Below are 18,878 nucleotides of genomic sequence, written 5' to 3'. Positions count from 1 at the left end.
ACAGAACAGGCAGATAAACCAAAGTACACTGCTAAGCGGAGCAGTGGGCAAGTCAGGAGAGGTCTGCTGTGCCATGTGGGTCAGTTCGCTGGCCGGGGATCGAACTTGCATTGCAGAGGCTGCAGACAGCTTCACAGCACTGCGCTCAGCCCCTTGCACCTCCAGGAAGGTCCTTCATGATTGATTCTTAAACAGCATTAAGTGGTAATTATGAAATAATGTATGATCAATACCATCCAAAATCATCTATTTTGCCCATACTAATAAGTGAAAAAAATCTAGCATTCAATGTGGCTTTAATACAAATCACAGTGGAACTGCAAAATTTAAAAAGCAATCACAATGTGAACCCAAGCAATACATAGAGCAGTGGTTCTCAAATTTTGTCATGTACCAGAATTGCATAGAGAGCTTATGAAAACAGATTGCTGGTCCCCACCCTTAGTCTGGGCTAGAACCTGCGGATCTGCATTTTCAGTAAGTTTCCAGCTGATGCTGGAGTGGTATAGGGACCACTCTTTGTGAATCACTGCTATCAAGGAGTTAAGATAATAGGAAATAATAAAGGGTCTTTGGGTTTTGGCCAACTAAAGAAAGACATTTCAGAGTAGAGAGTCCATTCACTCAACAACTATTTAAGTGCCCACCATAGGGTAGTAATTATCTAGAACAGGTACTGTTCTGGAAATACAGAGGTGAACAAAATCAGCAAGTTTCCTGTCCTCAGGGCTTCACATTAAGCAACGTATTCTTGAATGCCAGAAAGAAAATAAAGTTGAGGGCCTCCCTGGTGGCACAAGGGGTTAAGCACAGCACTGTGAAGCAATCTGTAGCCTCTGCAGCATGAGTTTGTTTGATCCTGGGCTGGTCAGGGAGCTACCAACATGACCCAGCAGGCCTTTCCTGTCTTGCCCAATGCTCCCCTCAGCAGTGTTTTAGTCAGTCTGCCTGTTCTGCTCCCCACTCTGGTGAATGCTCTCACCCCCCAGCACCTCTGGCCTGTACTGTATCCCAGTTCTTGTATGTGTAAATAAATAAATCTTTAAAAAAAGAAAGTTGAATAAATGGACAGAAGATGATGGAGGTGGCGTGTTGTTAGACCTGTGTTCTGGAAGAACATTTTTTCGAGGGGTCATTTGTGCAGAGGCTTGAATTACATGAGGAAGGAAGCTGTGATGAGGACTGCTGCAGAAGCATGTGAGGCAGAACAACAAAGTTTAAAGACAAAGTGTTTTGCTGCTGCCATTACATGTTTCACAATCTTCAAGATCAACTTTGGCCAATGAAGGGATTTTTGATAGGGAACACCTATATGCTCAAATGAAAGAATATAAAATATTATCTGCATATGCCAAAAAACATATGGAATTGTAGAAATGAAAAATGAACTGAATAAACAAAGGATTCAACAAAGACATTAAATGTTAGTATAGAATATTAGTATAATGTTATTAAAATAATCATAGTATGTGAGCATTATTTAATCTAATGTCAATTCTATCAGTATGGCATCTGTAAAAAACAGTGGAAATTTTCTATATTTAATAGGATTTAAATATATTTAATAGGATTTCAAAATTTGATGTTAGGATGAACCAAACATTTAAAATAGATGAAAAATAATAAAAATAAAGATTACTCTCTAGAGTGGAGATTTCAAAGTATGATTATTAATTTGATGAGTAATAAAAAGAAAAAAGCATCATAACTGAAATTTGAATAAATGTTTCCCACTTTAATATGTACCAAGGATAAAACCCACATTGAAAAAATAGCATTGATTTTATATATTGTTGAACTGTTAGAGATGAAACAAGAATATTTCAGCTGGAAGTATGGTTCACATATTTATTCCACTCTATTTAAATTCTGAAGTGCGATTATTTCTCAAGTTTAACCCAGACTAGTAAAGCATCTCACTTGAAGCATGTCTTGTTGACATAGAAAGGAATGTGTTAAGTAAAATGTTTTGAAAGTCCTTGTTATGAAACTGAAGAACATAAATGAGCAGTTACTATAAGCAGTAACCTAATATTCTGGCAGTTGTAAAGAAGTTGAACTTTTACAACAAAGATTTTATGGAAAAGTGTCCAGAATTGGTTGCCATGATAATCCATTGGAATAATTATGACCCAATTTAACAACTGTGGGTTTCAACCATAAATTGTTATATAAAGAACACTTGTTCCCTACAAAGAGTTTTATGCTCTGTGCTCCCATCTTTCAGAGTAAAATGTATTTGATGCCTACATGAAAGTAGACGTCCTTTTTCCAACAGCTGAAGAGTTTAAGATGAGGTGCAATTATTATTTCCCCAAGCCACTTTTCCAAAGAGTTAGCAAGTCTACCCACCCTCCCCAGCAAGGAAATCCCCACATTTTAACAAGTAGACTTTTTTCTCTAAAACTGTTGAATATTTTCCAAAACTGCTGACCAGTTAGGACATGGTAAATTAATATAGCCCCTTTATTCTTGAACCTAAGTTTTATTAGAGTTTGTATGCAAATATGAATTTTTTTTTCCATTCTATCTGTTAGTGTGGCATATTCCACATAAAACATTTTCTGCACTTGGATTCTTAGTATAAAACTCTCCTACCTGGTCCAATATATCACTTTCTAAATGCTGTTAAAACCAAATTGATTGTATTCCATTTTGGATTTTTGCATCAATGCTTTTAAGTGATACTGGTCAATACTTATTTTCTTATTATTTCTTTGTTATATTTTCTTATCAAGACTTTCTCTATTTTCTCAAACACTTTGTGAACATGATTAATAAAGTTAATCTGTAGATTCTATGGGACAGTATTATATGCTATGTTTTAAACGAAACAATGTCATTTTTAAACGTTTATTTCATACCAGATATACTCAGTTGTTTACCTACTATCATCGCATCATCTCATCCTCTTTTTCTGGCAAGATAACCCAAATTTTATTGAAGGGGTATCTTTATCTCACATCGTGACTTCTGGCTAAATAATAATAATGTATTTTAGTGTATAAAAATTAACTCCCTTGCCCTCCTGCTAACACTTTTTCCAGTTGCCTTCACCTGCCCCTCCTACCACGACAGACACACCTCTGAATCCACAAGCAGGTCCTGTGTATGTGTGTGTTTGTGTGTTTCAGAGTCCTTGCTCCACTGTCAAAACAAAAACAATGCAAATCCAGGCATGGAATCAGAAGGCCATCTAGTTCAGTCCTTGGTCCTGAGGCTGATTTTTGCCTCTTGCCTCACCAGGATGAGAGCTTTAATAAAGGTAGAGCAAGGGCAGCAGGTTAACAGCGTTTCTCCCCCTCCTCCCAGCCTCTCTGTGGGCACAAGACCACTGAACAAGCCTTCATGTGGGGCAATGACTCCAGCTCAGAACCTTTGGTCCTGATCCTCTGCAGAATCTGATTGTCAGCTCCAGTCCAGAACTCAGCAAGCCCTTGGCATTGGTTCTGCTCATGGCTTTGAGATTCTGGGGTTTTTGTTTTTTTGTTTGTTTATTTGCCTTAGAATGTTTATGTTGTTGTATTTGTATCCAGTCCTATTTCCTGGCTATCTCTTTCTATATCTTCTTTATTATTTCTATGGGTTTGAAATAAGAGTGTTGAGTTTAATGGCAAACTTACCATCATCTCTACAGAAAATGACCTTCAGTTATTTTTTAGGATGATCAAACTAGCAAAATTCCTATGTAAGGTAGGACTTCTAATATAATGTGTTATAGTGTTCATTCTCTTCAAGAAATCTACTATTTAAACATTCGCCTGTTTCCAAGCAGGGGAATTTAGGAGTACTAATCAGGATGTTATGACTAATAATTTCAGTAAACTTATTTGCTCTATTAAATAAACTATATATTACTTCACATTGAAATATGCAGTAATTATATAAAGTGATAAAAATGAAAAAGTTCTAGTTACAAAATCCCACCATTATAAAGAATGGGTATATTCTATTCAGAGTCTCACAGAAATTCAAAAAAGCTGACCTTTTATTTTCCACAAAGCAGACACTGGATGTCTCAGACACAGGTACTCAGCACCACAGAAAGCAAACATGATATGCAGTTAGCTTTCAGTGTTGCATACCAGAGATCTCAGCTTCACTTCCCCAATGCTTGGAAGACACGCTCTCTTTTGTATTACATTTCCCTGGAATTCTAAAGAGTCTCTGGCTAACTAATTCTGCTGAAGCTTTAAGAATAGGACCCTGCTTGGTGAGAACATGGTAACATAAAATTTTTTACTTTCAAAAAATGTTTACAATGTGCTATTCTTCAGGAAGGACCTTAGGTTGAAAACAACACTCACTAGAAACATTTATAAACATAAACATTGTACTAGTCTCAAGTCAAAGGTGAATGTGGTCTGATTTCAGAGTCTGGAGCCACATACTTTCTCAGAGATCATCTAGTCCAGCTTCTTCATTATACAGATTTAAAAAATAAGAATTTAAGAGGTGACAACATTTCACACTATGGTCAGAGCACAGTGTCTTGATGTCCAGTGGGCACTCCTTCATGCTACTTTGCAGCTTCCTCCATCCTTAAGAAGTAACTAGGATAATGTCACGTTGAGAGTATATTGCTTACACAAAGAAGGCAAGCAATGTCCCATAAAATGAGACTTGTGGGCTGAGTTCCCAGGTATGTGACATTTAGAGCTACAGGCACCCAGGGATTAAGTCTTCCACCTCCTGTGCTTCAAAGGTGGCAATAGGCAGCAGGACCTCTATGTTCCTCCACCCTTTTAAAAAAGTTAGGGATTCTCAGGGCCTCCCTGGTGGCGCAAGGGGTTAGGATGCAAACTATGAAGCTGTTTGCAGCCTCTGCAGCACGAGTTCAATCCCCTGCCAGCCAGGGAGCAACACACATGGCGCAGCAGACCTTTCCTGACTCGCCCACTGCTCCCCTCAGCAGTGTATTTCAGCCAATCTGCATGTTCTGTTCCCCACTCTCTCTCTCTGGTGAATCCTCTCACACTCCCACGCTTCTGGCCTGTACCCCAGCTCTCTTACGCATAGGTGGGTAAATCTTTTAAAAAAAAAAAAAAAGTTAGGGATTCTCATCAGTTCTGTAGCTACTCATCTACATAGCTGCTTGACAACATGTGCCTTGAAAGTCTTCTTTTTGATGCCTGCTATTTGAGATTTTTTTTTCTATTGAAATAGCTATCCATTCTTTTCAGGTCTGCTACCCAAAGTGGAAAAAAAAAAAAAAGGACTTTGTTGATATGTACCTAGACTTAACACTTTGTTTTAAATGCACAGATTAAAGTCTATTTTTAACAACAGTATTTGTTAAATAATGAAGTTATTATGCTGCATAATTGAAAGCTGTTTTATTACATTCATAACCAATATAATAAAGAGTATTGCCTTCTGATAGTCTAATGTACCCAGATGCAATGGAATATACATTAGTATAGATGAGCACTCTGAGTCTATTTTGCCACCCAGAGAGAAAAAGAAAGGTAAGGGGTAAAAAATGTGTGGTCAGTTTGAACCATTTAGAATTAGTCTTAACTGTAAACATTACTAAGATCATGACTGTATTCTGAGCTCACATAGGTTTAGAGAAAGAATTAGCCGTGCTTAGGAGTATTCATAGTAATTTACTAATATGGGAAGAAGTTTCTTTGGTGAAAGCCCACTTTGAGACCTAAATGTTTTCTTTTGATTTCTTCCATAGTCATATATAACTGATTTTCATTGCAAATTATCTGGACAGTCATTAAGTTTCCACTTAGATTCACTATGCAGCAATACCCTGCATGAGGCACAGGAAATGATATATCATTCCTTAAATTTTACATTTTAAAACTTTATTTCTTTTCAGCAATGTCAAAAGTTATATTATTTTACAAATTGATATGTCTCTCATAAGGAAAGATTAAAAAATAATTCCAGCTGGTGAAGTTTAAATTTCATCAACAGCTATACTTTCACTTTAAAATATGATGCAAAATATTTATAGCATGAAGTTAAGAACAACAACAACAACAACAAAAGATGCTGTCTCCTTTGGAGCCACCTAGGCTAAATGCCCTGGTGTAACATTAAGCCTCATACTACCTGATCGATATGGCATAGGGAAACTTAATTATGACATCATGAATTTGTTTAAAAATCAGTCACAATAGTCAAAGAAATTAAAGGCAGGCTATACCAGTCTAACATGTGGTGCTAAAAATTCTTCCATGCATGCCAAGAGAAACTGCTTATGAGTGAGTTTCTGAGAAGCTGTTTCAAGACCTCTTGAAGCATGTGACAGTACATCATACTCAGATGAAAATCTTCACCTTCTGTCTATTATTGCTGTGGTCTCCTTTTAATCCCTATAACATCGTGTTGAAATGATGTTTATAAACATAAGTTTGGGGATGGATCAACACCAATGCTGTCAAATATCTAAGTCAACAGTTTAAATCCTTCAGCCTACTTCCACCTTCTAAGTCTGCAAATTCCTCTATGTCCCTCTATATTACAATAGGAATTTTACAGATATGTGAATTGCTAGGCTGTTATCTACAGCTATGTGTCTTTAAAGAAAAAAAAAGTTTCATTACGGTCAGAAATTAAAGGCCAGTAGAGTGACTTTTCCCAGCCAAGAAAAGATGAAAAACAAGTTCCCATTAAAAAAATCATTGATACATGCTCTCTGATTTAAATCAGTGTCTAAGTACATATGAGAGAATGCAAATCCCTTCCTCAATTTTCCTCTCATAAAATGTAACAAGCCAAAACATTTCACTTACATCTATTCCATATCTCTCTTTTTGTCATTTGTATGTCATTTATATATTATCATTTTTAAAAATTTGGATCCTATGACTTGAACTTATATACCAATACCTTTGTATTGAGAATTTTGTAGAAACTCATTAAAAAACTCATTTCTAAAAGATGGATGTGATGTTAAACATATATCTCATCAGACTAAACATTAACATCAACACAAATTCAAGAGAAAACTAAATTCAGAAAGTTATGATTATTATACCGAAATTAAAGTTGACTTATACATACATGAACATAGTATTTAAAATATGAAGGAGGGAAAGTTTAGGAGAGAGGAGAAAGACTCGCCCCCACCTCCAATTTTCTTTTTCAATCTGTAACTCCTTTCCAAGGCTCTCACTCATAGCCTCACTTTTTTTTTCTTTTGGACTGTGTTAATTCCTGATTGTTTGAATGTCCTGGTGAGCTAAGGAGATTAAATTTAATTCTGCTTTACCTCTGCTTCAGCATAGAAACAAGGGACAACTCATCAGATTGAGAAACACTACTCTTTCAGCAAATGCAGTCTTTCACGTATACAAAAAATGACTGGACGTGCTCCAATCTTTGGGCATGTTATAAAACTGTGGACTATTTATATTTCTTACTTCATTCTGGATTGGGGGAAGGGGACGGTTTTCCTGCCTAAAATCAATATTGATGCTCACTAATCCAATCCCTGTGTTTCTTTAAATTCCTGTGCGGCCAGTGAACACCTACTTAGCGTCAAGGAAGTGTTCAAAACAAAACAAAAAAAAAAAAAAAAAAAACCATTTCAAGTGAAAGGAGATTAAGAAAGTGGCCCTAGGCAGCTGACATCGTATTCTCTGCATTTTCTTCCTTTGAAGTGTAGGAAATCGCCGCTCCTGTAATCCCTCCAAAAATAACATTTTTCTGGGCCTTATAGGATTCCGAGAGGTTGTCGTTATTTGCTCCTGAATTTGCAGAAAAATCAAAGCTCTCCCAGTGCCGTGGTCAAAGTAAAATAAAAGTGCCAAAGTGAGCAGGCACAGGGGATAGGCGGAGGCGGCTAGTGAGGACAAGAGTCTATTTTCCCAGCAGTCGCGAGACTAGCTACCCGGTGCCGGCCTTCCCCGCTGGGGATTGCAGCCACCGACCCCGCGGCTGCACCCGGACTGCGCCCGAAGCAGCGCGCTCTGGAGACTGACGACGGCCTTGGAGCCACGGTGGATGCCCCAGCCCCGGGAGGAACCCTAAACCTAGGAAATCAAAATAGAATCTCTGTGTCCAAATTGGAGCCTGAAACCTGCGGGGGAAAAAAATGGGAGTGTTCCCTTGAGAGCGCTGCTGGTGGCGAGCTGTGGTGCGGTGGCTGCGTGGGCGCATCGGCTCGGGCGGAGTCCTTGGAGCTGACCCGAGGGCCCATGCCCCGCCCCCCACCCACCCAGGGCCTAGCGAGGTGTGGGGAGTTGGGAGGAGGGGTTGCCGGAGGAGCTGCGCCCAGTACCTTGGGTGCTTGGCGGCAGAGAGCGAGATTGGGACACGCACGACCACACCCGCCCCCAGATCCACAAGGACGCGCTGTGGTTCTTCGGGTGACAGTTGGGCTCTTCTGCCCACAGAGGAAATACAGACCGGTGGTTATTCCCCTCCTCTGGCACTTCCAGGGTGGAAGGACCGCGACGGGGCTGAGAGAGTTGCTCCACTTCACCTGCGAACCGACGTCTGTCCCAGGCCAGAGGAGCTCAGCCGCTGGGTAGACAGGCCCTTCAAAAGGGTTTGCTTAAAACTGGGCTAGAGGGGTGTCTTTACTTTTATTTTTAATTTTCATTAAAATAGATTGCCTCGTAGTTAAAGGAACTCCATTTATAAACCGGATTGGATAGGACAAAACTCAAAATCCACAGCGGAAACAATTTCGCTTTAAATAGTCACTATTCAAAGACTTGAATATATCTTTATACCTTAAATGCGTTTGTTCACAGCTTTAGAGCCAGAGAACTTTTTGTTGGATCTAAACTGAGGAATACCTAGAATTGGCTTGCCTTAGTAACCCAAGCTCTTCCTTGTATCTGGGCATTCAGGGCTTCCGATCTCTGCCCACCCCCCCGCCCCCCAACCTGGCCCAAAACTACTTCCCTAACACCTCTTCAACCCCCTGACCAGCCCCACGGAGTGCCCGACCTCGATTCATTCCTCAGGGGTGGGATGGAGCGCTCCTACCTCACACGGCCGCCCTAGGGGCTAGGTTTGCTTGGGGGAGGGTGGAAGGATCTCAGCAGGCAGGTGGAGCCTGGAAAGCTCTCAGGGCGAGGAAGAAAGGATGCATTTTACAGAGGAAGGGCATCCTCTCTCGCTACTCTAAAACGAAACAGAAAACCGCAGCTTCATTATTACTGGCTGCAGAGGCAGCAAAAGCTGTTTGTGACCTCTCTTGGTTCCTAGGATGCCCCCTCAGGCAACCAACCAGCCCTTGCCCCAAAAAGTAACCGAAACTTAAAAGATCGCCGGCTGGTCGAGGTGACCCGGGCAGCCGGGGGCTGAGTAAGACCTCCTCGACTCCTCGAAAGCAACTCGAACAGCGAGGAGGCAGAGTTAGGGCGCGACCAAAGCGGACCCAGCGGGTTTGGGTGGAGGGCTTCTAAGAGAAAGGGGAGCGGCGGGACCCTAGAAACGCTAAAGGAACCCACCCAGCCGAGCGGAATCGAAATGCAGCGGCCGCCCGAGGCGCGCGAAGGCGGCGGGGCAGGGCCCCATTTGCAGGCTTCAGCTCCCCGCCGCTCTCCCGCAGAGGGAGCTCCTTCGCCCGGGTAGGAGTCCCCCGCCCTCTAGATACCCTAAGAATACCCGGGTCCCTCCTAGGGGAATCCTAGAGATAGCGCCGTTCCTCCAGGGACAACACCGGGAAGAAGAGCAGAGAATCTGACCCCCCTCGACACCCCTAGACGCACACAAACTCTCAAGGCTCCAGTGTGGGTCCGGAGCTCTCCCACAAAACCTTTCCCCACCTGCATCAACTTATTTCTATACCCATCTGTAAAGCCTCCCATTTACCTCTTCTCCCACCTCATTCTCTCTAGCCCTCGCGCCCTCCTTACTCCTGGAGGTGTGCAAGCTCCCAGGGGCGCCCCGGGCTGCGCTGAAGCCGCACGCCCTGGACACCGACTCCGCGGAGGGGAGCCGCGGGAACTCTCACCCACGGCCCCTTGGGTCCTGGTCCCTCGCTCCCCATTGGCCCCCGGGTCCCCGCCCTTTGCGGATCCCCTCCCCCGGCTCCCCCCGCCGCCCTGTCCTGCACCGGGGAGTGGCGTCAGCACGCCAGGCTGGCGTAAGGTTTAAATGCCCACGGGCTGGCGCCCCGGCGCTTCTGTCCCCGAGCGCGGACGGGACCGGAATTTCGGGGGTGGGGGGAAAGCGAGCTCGCGAGCAGGCTCCCGAGCAGCCGAGCGCCGATGACTCTGGAGCTGGGGCCCAAGCACCACCCATGCAGCATCCCCGAGCTCCACCGGCCGAGAGTTGATAAAGCACTTGACCGTTTCTGCCGCGGGGAGCCATGAGCTGCCTGGATGTTATGTACCAAGTCTATGGTCCTCCGCAGCCTTACTTCACAGCCGCCTACACCCCCTACCACCAGGTACGTGTCTCCTCCGGGTCTCCTTCGCGCAGGTCTTGTACCCCGAGGTCGCGGCGCCTCCGCGCGGGTCCGCAGCTTGCGACCTGCGGCAGGAGCCGCGGAGATGCGAGGATTGCGCGCGCGGCCACCCGGTAGGTTGAGCAAACCCCGTTAGCTTGAGGGTTTACCCTCCCGGGAAGGCGGCTAAGCCCAGTTAAGCGTTTCCCGAGCTCCCTGAGGGCAGCCGGACGAGGATCGCGCGGGCTGGGCTGTTTTCTTAGAGTCTGTCGGACTCCAGGGTCTTCTGAGCCCAGTGCTGGTGCACGGAGGTGCGACCCAAGTTCACGAAGGGAAAACCAGAGGTGAGAGTGACAACAAAACAAAAGCAAAGCCCTGGCTCTGTCTGGGAGCTGCGAAGACCTGCGTTCTCATCCCCACTAGCTCACCTGAAGGCATACTTTTTGTCCGTTTGAATTCCCTGACGACCAGGACAATTAGCTCCAGAACTAGCGAATTCGTTAAAAAGAGAACCGCACCCAGAGCGTTGGTTTTGTAATTGATTCACAAAGCTCTGGTGATATCCCGGGACTGTGGTTGACCTGACAGAAGCAAACTTCGTAGGTGACAGTAGTTCCCCTTTGTCAGGCTTTCTTGACCGAATCCAGTTGCCTTGCCTTCAACCAACCAACCACGGGGGTAAGGCCACTTAACTCTGGTTTTACAAACTTTTCAAGTTCGTTTAATTATTCTAATTTCTCTTGTCTCTGGGTTGCATCTGTTGGAACAGGTTTTCTTTCCATTTCTCAGCTGATGAGTCCAGGGAAAGAACAAAATCACTCGCCAGGGCGGTCGAGGGTCGCAGGAGTGCCAGGCAGGTTCAAAATTGAGGGCCGGGGCTCATGCTTTGGGGAAATTGAAATATAACCCAAGCAGAACGAACGAGTCCATGCTTTCACCAATTTTGCTTGCAAATTTAGAACGTTTATTCGCAAATTTCCTGATGAATTAAGGATGGGGTGGATAGGTTTGGCTTTTTCTACGCCCTCCTTCCTCTTTTAAAACTTTCCAACCAGGAGTTTTAGCCTCAATGTTAATTTTAGGTATCACCAGACTCCTATTTGTAAGCCAAAAGGGAATGTGAAATAAGTGGTGCTATTGCTAAATAATTCAAGTCTTTTTGGCTTCAGTGTCTGAAACGAGTTCCCTTCCTAGGCTGGGACTATTACAAATGGAAGAGGTGGGTTGTTTTTCTGTTTGGTTCTTTCACCTCCCTGACCCTGGACTCATCTTTTGTATGAAGATCTGCCCATTTTTTCAAATGACTGGCCTCCTTTCTAGGCCATCTCTTCTCTGCATTGCAATGAGACCATTGCTCATTTCTAAGAAAATTATTTTCAGTAGCTGCACTTAGTTTTTAGAAATCGCTGTCAAACAGTCAGGATTTACTCATCCTCACAGCCAAGATCCTAACCTTCTCTTCTGTTCTTTTTGTTATTTATTTCCTCGGTGTGCATAAATAATGGGGAGCATAGAAATGCTTATAGTTCACTGTTTTTTTTTTTAATTTATTTATTTACTCACAAGAGCTCTTTAAAAACTGAGGTAGGCTTTTAAATGGGCGGTTTATAAGACCAAACAAATAACTTACCTTAATTAAAATGACCCATACACAATGTTATTCCTTTTACTCCATGTGATTCTATCCTAAAGGGAACTATTCCACACCTGTTACATTCCTGGTTGCATGAAGTGGATTTTGGTATTTTCATATTCCATCTTGAGGATGCTTAATCCTGCATCTTGTGCATCTGCCCAGGAGTCAGGTTTTAACAGGACTTGGGTGTCCTTTACCCTTGAATTTTAAAAATATATCTGTCCTGAGCCCAGTTCTGCTGTTAAACTCAGCTCAAAACCGGGCAGTTTAAGCATCTTCTGGGATCTTCACCTTGACATCTTTACAGAGCTTTTTCTGTAGCCTGGCAACAATTCCCTGGAGACCAAGGCACCAAGAAGGTTATCTGCCTCTCAAAAAGCCCACCCCTTTTTGGTTACAGGTTGGGAGCCTTGTTGACTGTGCCACCCATGCTACTGCTGGATTTATAGTCAAGAGCACAAGACTTAAGACAGTTGCCCCCTGGGTACCTTAGAAGTCCAGATGAGGGAGCGTGGTCTGAACCTAACTTGCCATCTCTTTTGAAACTAATTTCTCTATTCTTTCTCTCTGTGAGCAGAAACTAGCCTATTACTCCAAAATGCAGGAAGCCCAAGAATGCAATGCCAGCCCCAGCAATAGCAGCGGCAGTGGCAGCTCCTCCTTTTCTAGCCAAACTCCAGCCAGTATAAAAGAAGAGGAAGGCAGTCCAGAGAAAGAGTGCCCACCAGAGGCTGAGTACATCAACTCCCGCTGTGTCCTCTTCACCTATTTCCAAGGGGACATCAGCTCTGTGGTAGACGAGCACTTCAGCAGAGCCCTGAGCCAACCTAGCAGCTATTCCCCAAGCTGTACAAGCAGCAAAGCACCGAGGAGCTCTGGGTCCTGGCGGGGTGAGTATGATCTCCGCTGAAAGGGCAGATGGAGAATCCTCTCAGCCTGGGGTTCACCTGCAGGGGCCTAAGGAGATGCAGCTGAAAAACAGTGTGCATCAGGGAACAGCCATAGACATAAAATTTCTCCTTGAAGAGGTAGGACAGAGTAGAGCAGTGACCTTCAGAAGCACTGTGCTGGGATTTGGAAAGTTTGGATTTGCTTGTTGGTTCCACTGCTTCCTAGCAATATGACCTTGGGCAAGTTTCTTAACCTCTTTGAGGTCATTCTATTTACTGGTATCTAAAATTAGGATAATACTTGCCTTCTTAATTATCCCTGGGGGTGACTTTAACAGAAACAGAAAAATATATGTAAACATACCATGGAAGATGTGAAGTTTTCAACACTCTCCCAAGGCAGGGAGGAGAAGGAACATCGACTACAACTTAGAAGCCCTTTAACCAACTCTTGAAAATTTTCCCCAGAAGAAAGCATCCTAGACCTCATACCAAGAAAACCTACTGAAGAATGTCTTCCTAAACCTCCCTGTGAATTTTGCCAGTTTTTTATTACTTGGAAATCTTGAAACAGATAATATCTGTCAATGAACAAGTAAAATAACAGAGAAATAAAAACCTGAGTACAGTCAAAATATCTCTAAGAGTTTTCCCCAAACACATTTCCACTTTGTTATTCTACTCTTCCCTCAAAGCACTGCTTTATCTAGCCTGGGACACTGATTTCTTGAACAAGTGAAATCACTCTCCCTTCTGTTGTGAAACAGCCCCTCCCTTTTTACCAAGACAAGGGTGGGGATGATTATTCCATAAACTTTCCCTCTAACTTAGTTTCTGATGTTTACCAAGCTGAAAAAATGAAGACTTTGTTGTAAAAAGGAAAACAGATATTGTATTTTGAGGGGAATGATACCTTCATCCTCCCTTTTACCGTTCAGTCTGACAGTTTGTAAAAGCCTTGCCTAGTCAAGAACTAAGAACACTCGTTTCAAATACAGATGCTTTTTTATTCTCCAGGTGCCTAAATATTTTAACATGAAAGGTTATTCACTATTTAGAATGTGTTTTCAAAGCATTTTAAATTCTCTACTATGTGATGTAGATGACTTCCCCAGAGGAGGTGCTCAATAAAAAAGTTCCTTGAATTAAAAGCCTGTGTTTCCCACCCTCTCCTCTAAAGGCAACAAATTTGATCTAGAATTTCAGGCACTAGGAATCAGCCAGAATATTGATGCTGACAAAGATAATGATAATAATAGTATCGTATCGTACAGTATTTAATATTGTAGTATTGGCAACATTTTTTCCACTTAAAACGTTTAACTTGTGTCCCTCTGCAGATAATACAGCTGTCCTTTTAACGTATCTAATTTGCTCTATTGCTTTAGTTCTTGGAAAAAAAATATTTGAAAGGTTTCTAGAAAGGAGGCTAATAATAGCAAGACTTCGAAATATGTCAATGGACTTCCAGTCTATGAGAGGTCTTGGAGGGGCACATTTTCTGGAGCAAGGGAGGCTGAAACGCGAGAGGGGCTAGTGAGATTGCTAGGCGACCGACCAAGAGAGGGAAGTGGTATCTTTAGCTTGAGAGGCTGCGGGCTGGGAAAGGGAGAGAGGCCTGTCTGCCAGGAGTTCACTTAGGCAGCTCTGCCCGGAGTCAGGGTAAGCTCTCTGCGCCCCCAAACGTGCACTTGTGGGTGTGTCCATTCTTCCTCTTGCAGCCACTTTCCGTGTTTCCGCACTGGAAAAGCATCTGCAAATACCAGAAAGAGGACCTCCCCACTAAAGGGTTCTTCATAGTGCAATGCCCGGACCTCGCCTTCACAGGCTGCAGCCCCCTTAGAAAGGCTCCTCCCTACCAGCCCCCTGCCGCGGTTATCCAGCCTCCGCCTGCGGGCGCGTTCAGCTTTCCTGCCTTGCAGGGTCAGAGCTCGTGCCTCCCAGACTGACACGCTCCTCTCTCTCTCTCTCTCTCTCTCTCTCTTCTCCCCTGCGCCCCGCGGGCCTGCAGACGGCTCCTTCCCGATGAGCCAGCGTAGCTTCCCCGCCTCCTTCTGGAACAGCGCGTACCAGGCGCCGGTGCCCCCGCCGCTGGGCAGTCCGCTGGCCGCCGCGCACTCGGAGCTGCCCTTCGCCGCCGCCGACCCCTACTCTCCGGCCGCGCTGCACAGTCACCTGCACCAGGGTGCGGCTGAGCCCTGGCACCATGCGCACCCCCACCACGCGCATCCGCACCATCCCTACGCGCTGGGCGGCACCCTGGGCGCTCAGGCTGCCCCCTATCCACGAGCAGCCGCGGTGCACGAAGTCTACGCGCCCCACTTCGACCCGCGCTATGGCCCGCTGCTGATGCCCGCCACCTCGGGGCGCCCTGCACGCCTCGCTCCTGCTCCGGCGCCTGCGCCCGGCAGCCCCCCCTGCGAGCTCTCCGCCAAGGGTGAGCCGACTGGCACTGCTTGGGCTGCACCTGGGGGGCCCTTCGCTAGCCCCGCCGGGGATGTGGCCCAGGGTCTGGGCCTCAGCGTGGATTCAGGTAAGCTGGAAAGGGAAATTGGCCTCCTTCGGCCCCTCCTACCCCATTCCCGACCCTGGGTTGAGCCCTGGACGCCCCTAGTTCTCCTCCGATACCCTTGTGGCCCTGTAGTCAGAAGGACTATTTGGAGAGGTTGTGTTTCATCAGACAAAAAACCCTTTATTATTGGTGTGGGTGGAATGAGAACTAGGACCCTACCCTAATCTGGTTGGCAAATATTACGGAGGATTTTTTTTCCCCACCAAAGAAAAGTCGTTGGAAAGGTTCTAGCTCTGCGCTGTTATTTCTATAGCCACCAGCCACGTGTGTGTTGAGCACTTGAAATGTGGCTCGGCCGAATTGCGATGCGCTGAGTGTATAATGCACACTGTATTTCAAAACTTGGTACCAAAAAAAATGTAAAATTCAACTCACTAATATTTTTATGTTGACTGCATGTGGAAATAGTTTCAACACATTGCATATATTGGGATAAATAAAATATACTCCTAAGATTAATTCTCATCTGTTTCTTTTTATTTATTTTTTTCAATGTGGCTGCTAGAAAATTCAGAATTGTGCCTGTGGCTTCCACTGAGTTTCTGTTGGACAGCGCTGATCTAGAGTACCTGCTAAGGGTGTAGCTTAAAATCCTCTACAGCTTGAAGAGATCTTGTCACCTAGCCACAATCATAAGGAAAGAAAAACATGTCTCTGATATCAACTTAATTGCCAAATAAAATAGGTCTCCTGAAAACATAGAATTTAGCAAAAGTAGGACTTTAATGATAATATTAAGTCTCTGACTTAAAAAGTTGATTTTTTTAAAGGTGTATCCAAAGAAGGGTTTATTTTTGTGCTTGCTTTTTTGGGGGGGGGAAATGAATAAATGCAATCATTGGTTTGTAGTTTTGCCCACTCCCCCTTCCCTCCAGTGAAGATCTGACATTTCTGTTGACTTTGCTGTTACTTGCATTCATACCCTTTAGATGAATTCTGTGACTTCCACAATAAAACAATGGTGTTTGTCTCTTTCTTTCCTTAAATATCCTGTGCCTCTCCTCCCTATCCTTTCTCTCTCTCTCTCTCTCTCTCTCCCTCTCCCCCTCCCTCTCTCCCTCTCTCCCTCTCTCTCTCTCTCTCTCTCTCTCTCTCTCTCTCTCTCTCTCTCTTTCCTCTCCTCGACTCTCCTCTCCTCTCTTTTCCTCTCCCTCTTTCTTTTTTCTTTCGGTTTTCAGGTTTACAGCCTCAGGACAAAAGCAAGGATCTGTACTGGTTTTAGCCAGCCCAGCTTCTTCCCAGTAGGTCTCTGCCTAGCGCAATTGGTGACACTCAGAGCTGACATCAAGTGGGTTTGTAACAGCTTCTGATCTTGGTTTGCAGCTCGTCGTTATTCCCTCTGTGGTGCGTCCCTCCTGAGCTGATCTGCTGCCCCAGGGTCCTCCTCCCTTTCTCTTCTGACCAGCCACCCAGCCTCAGCTTCTCTGCCTCTCACTGCATGGATGAGAACCGTGGGGGATGGCAGAGACTTCAAACTTCTCCATGTGTTGAAAAAACTCAAACATACTTCTACAGAAATAGTATCTGAAAGTTATTCTTTCTGTGCGAAGAGCAGATCCAAAGACCCTGAATTATGTTTAATGACTTTTGGCCAAATCACTGGAAATATCTATGGAGAGAGCACTTCCGTGATAGAAGTTTTCTTGGAAAGAGGGAAAGAAAAAAAGACTTTTTGGTGTGAATATTTTTTATGCTGATGTGAATTATTTCATTAAGTAGTGTGGTCTTAACACTACTGATGTCAATATCCTCAGATTTAAAATGTATTTGTATTTGCATCAAAAACTGTGACAGAGAAGTAAAAAGAAGTTAATTCCTTCTTCTTCCAGCACCCTTTCTGCCCACTCACTGGCTCCAGCACCCACTCCAGACACAAAGACACACTTTTTTTTCCTCTGGCCTGTGAACATGGAAGTCTCAGCCTGAATGTGAGTGGCAAGTGGCTTATCTGGAGCCACCTGCCCAAGTCGTACTGAAATGCAGCTGTTGTAGGACAACTGTTTAAAACTCCAGAAATACATTGACCAAGGTGGTACTTCCCCATGTTTGGCACAACAATTGCAATTACACTGGATATATTTTATATATGTGTGTACATATATCATATTTTTTACAAGGAACATTTTGTGATGAAAGAAGAAACCCTTCTCAGTCTTCTCTCCCACAAATCCTGTCCCTCCCTCTGTCCTCTGGATTTAAAAAAAAAAGCAACAGGAGACCCCAAACTGTCTGCAGGACAAACTAGGAATCACCACAAGGGGAAGAAATGCCCATGAAGACTCCAATACCTCAAATATTTTTCTCAGTCTCTATGGTCATGATTGGTCACTTTAATCTTGGGACAGAGCAAGGGGTCTGTGTGTGGGCAAAACTGAAGGAGATGAGGAAGAAGGAACGAACATTAAAGATGTCTATTTACTACAAGGTCACTGTGTTGTTTCATAAAAAGAAAATAAATGTCTTAGTTTACCTTCAGTAGAATAAAATGATTTCTAGTTGTATGGCCTGATGTCAGTAAATAATATTACTTATTATATATATGCATATATATTTATAGCTTATGTTTTTCCAAAGTGCTGGCTGTGCTGTGAAACCTGTTAACCCCTTTCCACCTCACATCAACCCTGGAGATGAGCAGTTAGGTGACCTGGAGAATCAGAGAAGGTGCAGAAAGCACTACTGTACACCATTCAGTGACATACACATTTATTATTCTCTAGAAAAGAACAGTTGTTACTTCTTAAATTCTCAACTCTTAGGACAGTAGAATTGTAAATTAAAATGCATTTTTAAAAATATTGGTTATTTTATATTTTTTTAAGATTTAGTGTTATATTTTAACTGTTCATTTCTTGTGTTTTTTTAAAGATTTATTTATTTATGCATACAAGAGCTGGGATACAGGCCAGATATGCAGAGGGGTGAGAGGATTCACCAGAGACAGAGTGGGGAACAGGCAGACTGACTGAAACACACTGCTGAGGGGAGCAACTGGTGAGCCAGAAGAAGTCTGCTGCACCATGTGGGTAGCTCCCTGGCCGTCCAGGGATCGAACTCATGCTGCAGTGTCTGCGGATTGCTTCATATTGCAGTGCTTAACCCCTTGTGCCACAAGGGAGGCCCCAGGTTATTTTACATTTTAATAAGCTCAACAAGGAAACCAAAATCATCAGTAGACAAAAAAAAAAAATAAGAAATCAATAATTTCCTCTTGACACCAAGTCAATCATTTTCTCTTACTCAAGTGCCCGAGAGAGATATTGTGTGTTATTATCAAAATTCCCTTGTCAATTGTTGAAACATAAAAATATTAAACACAAAAATGTTGACCCTTATTATAACATGAGAGACATATCATTCAGATAAGAGTCTCAGGAGTTGGGGAGTCAGGGACCTTACTCAGAGCATGGCTTA

The 18,878-nt window shown here is 43.7% G+C and overlaps 1 protein-coding gene across 2 annotated transcripts; it reads left to right on the top strand.

Annotated features, from left to right (window-relative positions):
• Positions 1-10,288: 10,288 nt before the first annotated feature.
• Positions 10,289-16,828, top strand: VGLL2 (vestigial like family member 2; the record flags this gene model as incomplete). 2 transcript variants are annotated; one of them, XM_084228106.1, is made up of 4 exons in its annotated part: positions 10,289-10,369; positions 12,580-12,892; positions 14,904-15,425; positions 16,788-16,828. In XM_084228106.1, 4 exons carry the CDS (start codon positions 10,289-10,291, stop codon positions 16,826-16,828), a joined length of 957 nt encoding a protein of 318 aa, XP_084084232.1. The 2 variants fall into 2 exon arrangements, with proteins under 2 accessions (XP_084084232.1, XP_084084233.1); XM_084228107.1 differs by lacking the exon at positions 14,904-15,425.
• Positions 16,829-18,878: the final 2,050 nt, after the last annotated feature.

Source organism: Talpa europaea (genome assembly GCF_964194135.1).
Source record: "Talpa europaea genome assembly, chromosome: 2".
Taxonomy (NCBI): domain Eukaryota; kingdom Metazoa; phylum Chordata; class Mammalia; order Eulipotyphla; family Talpidae; genus Talpa; species Talpa europaea.
This window is presented reverse-complemented; position numbering and strand designations above follow the sequence as displayed.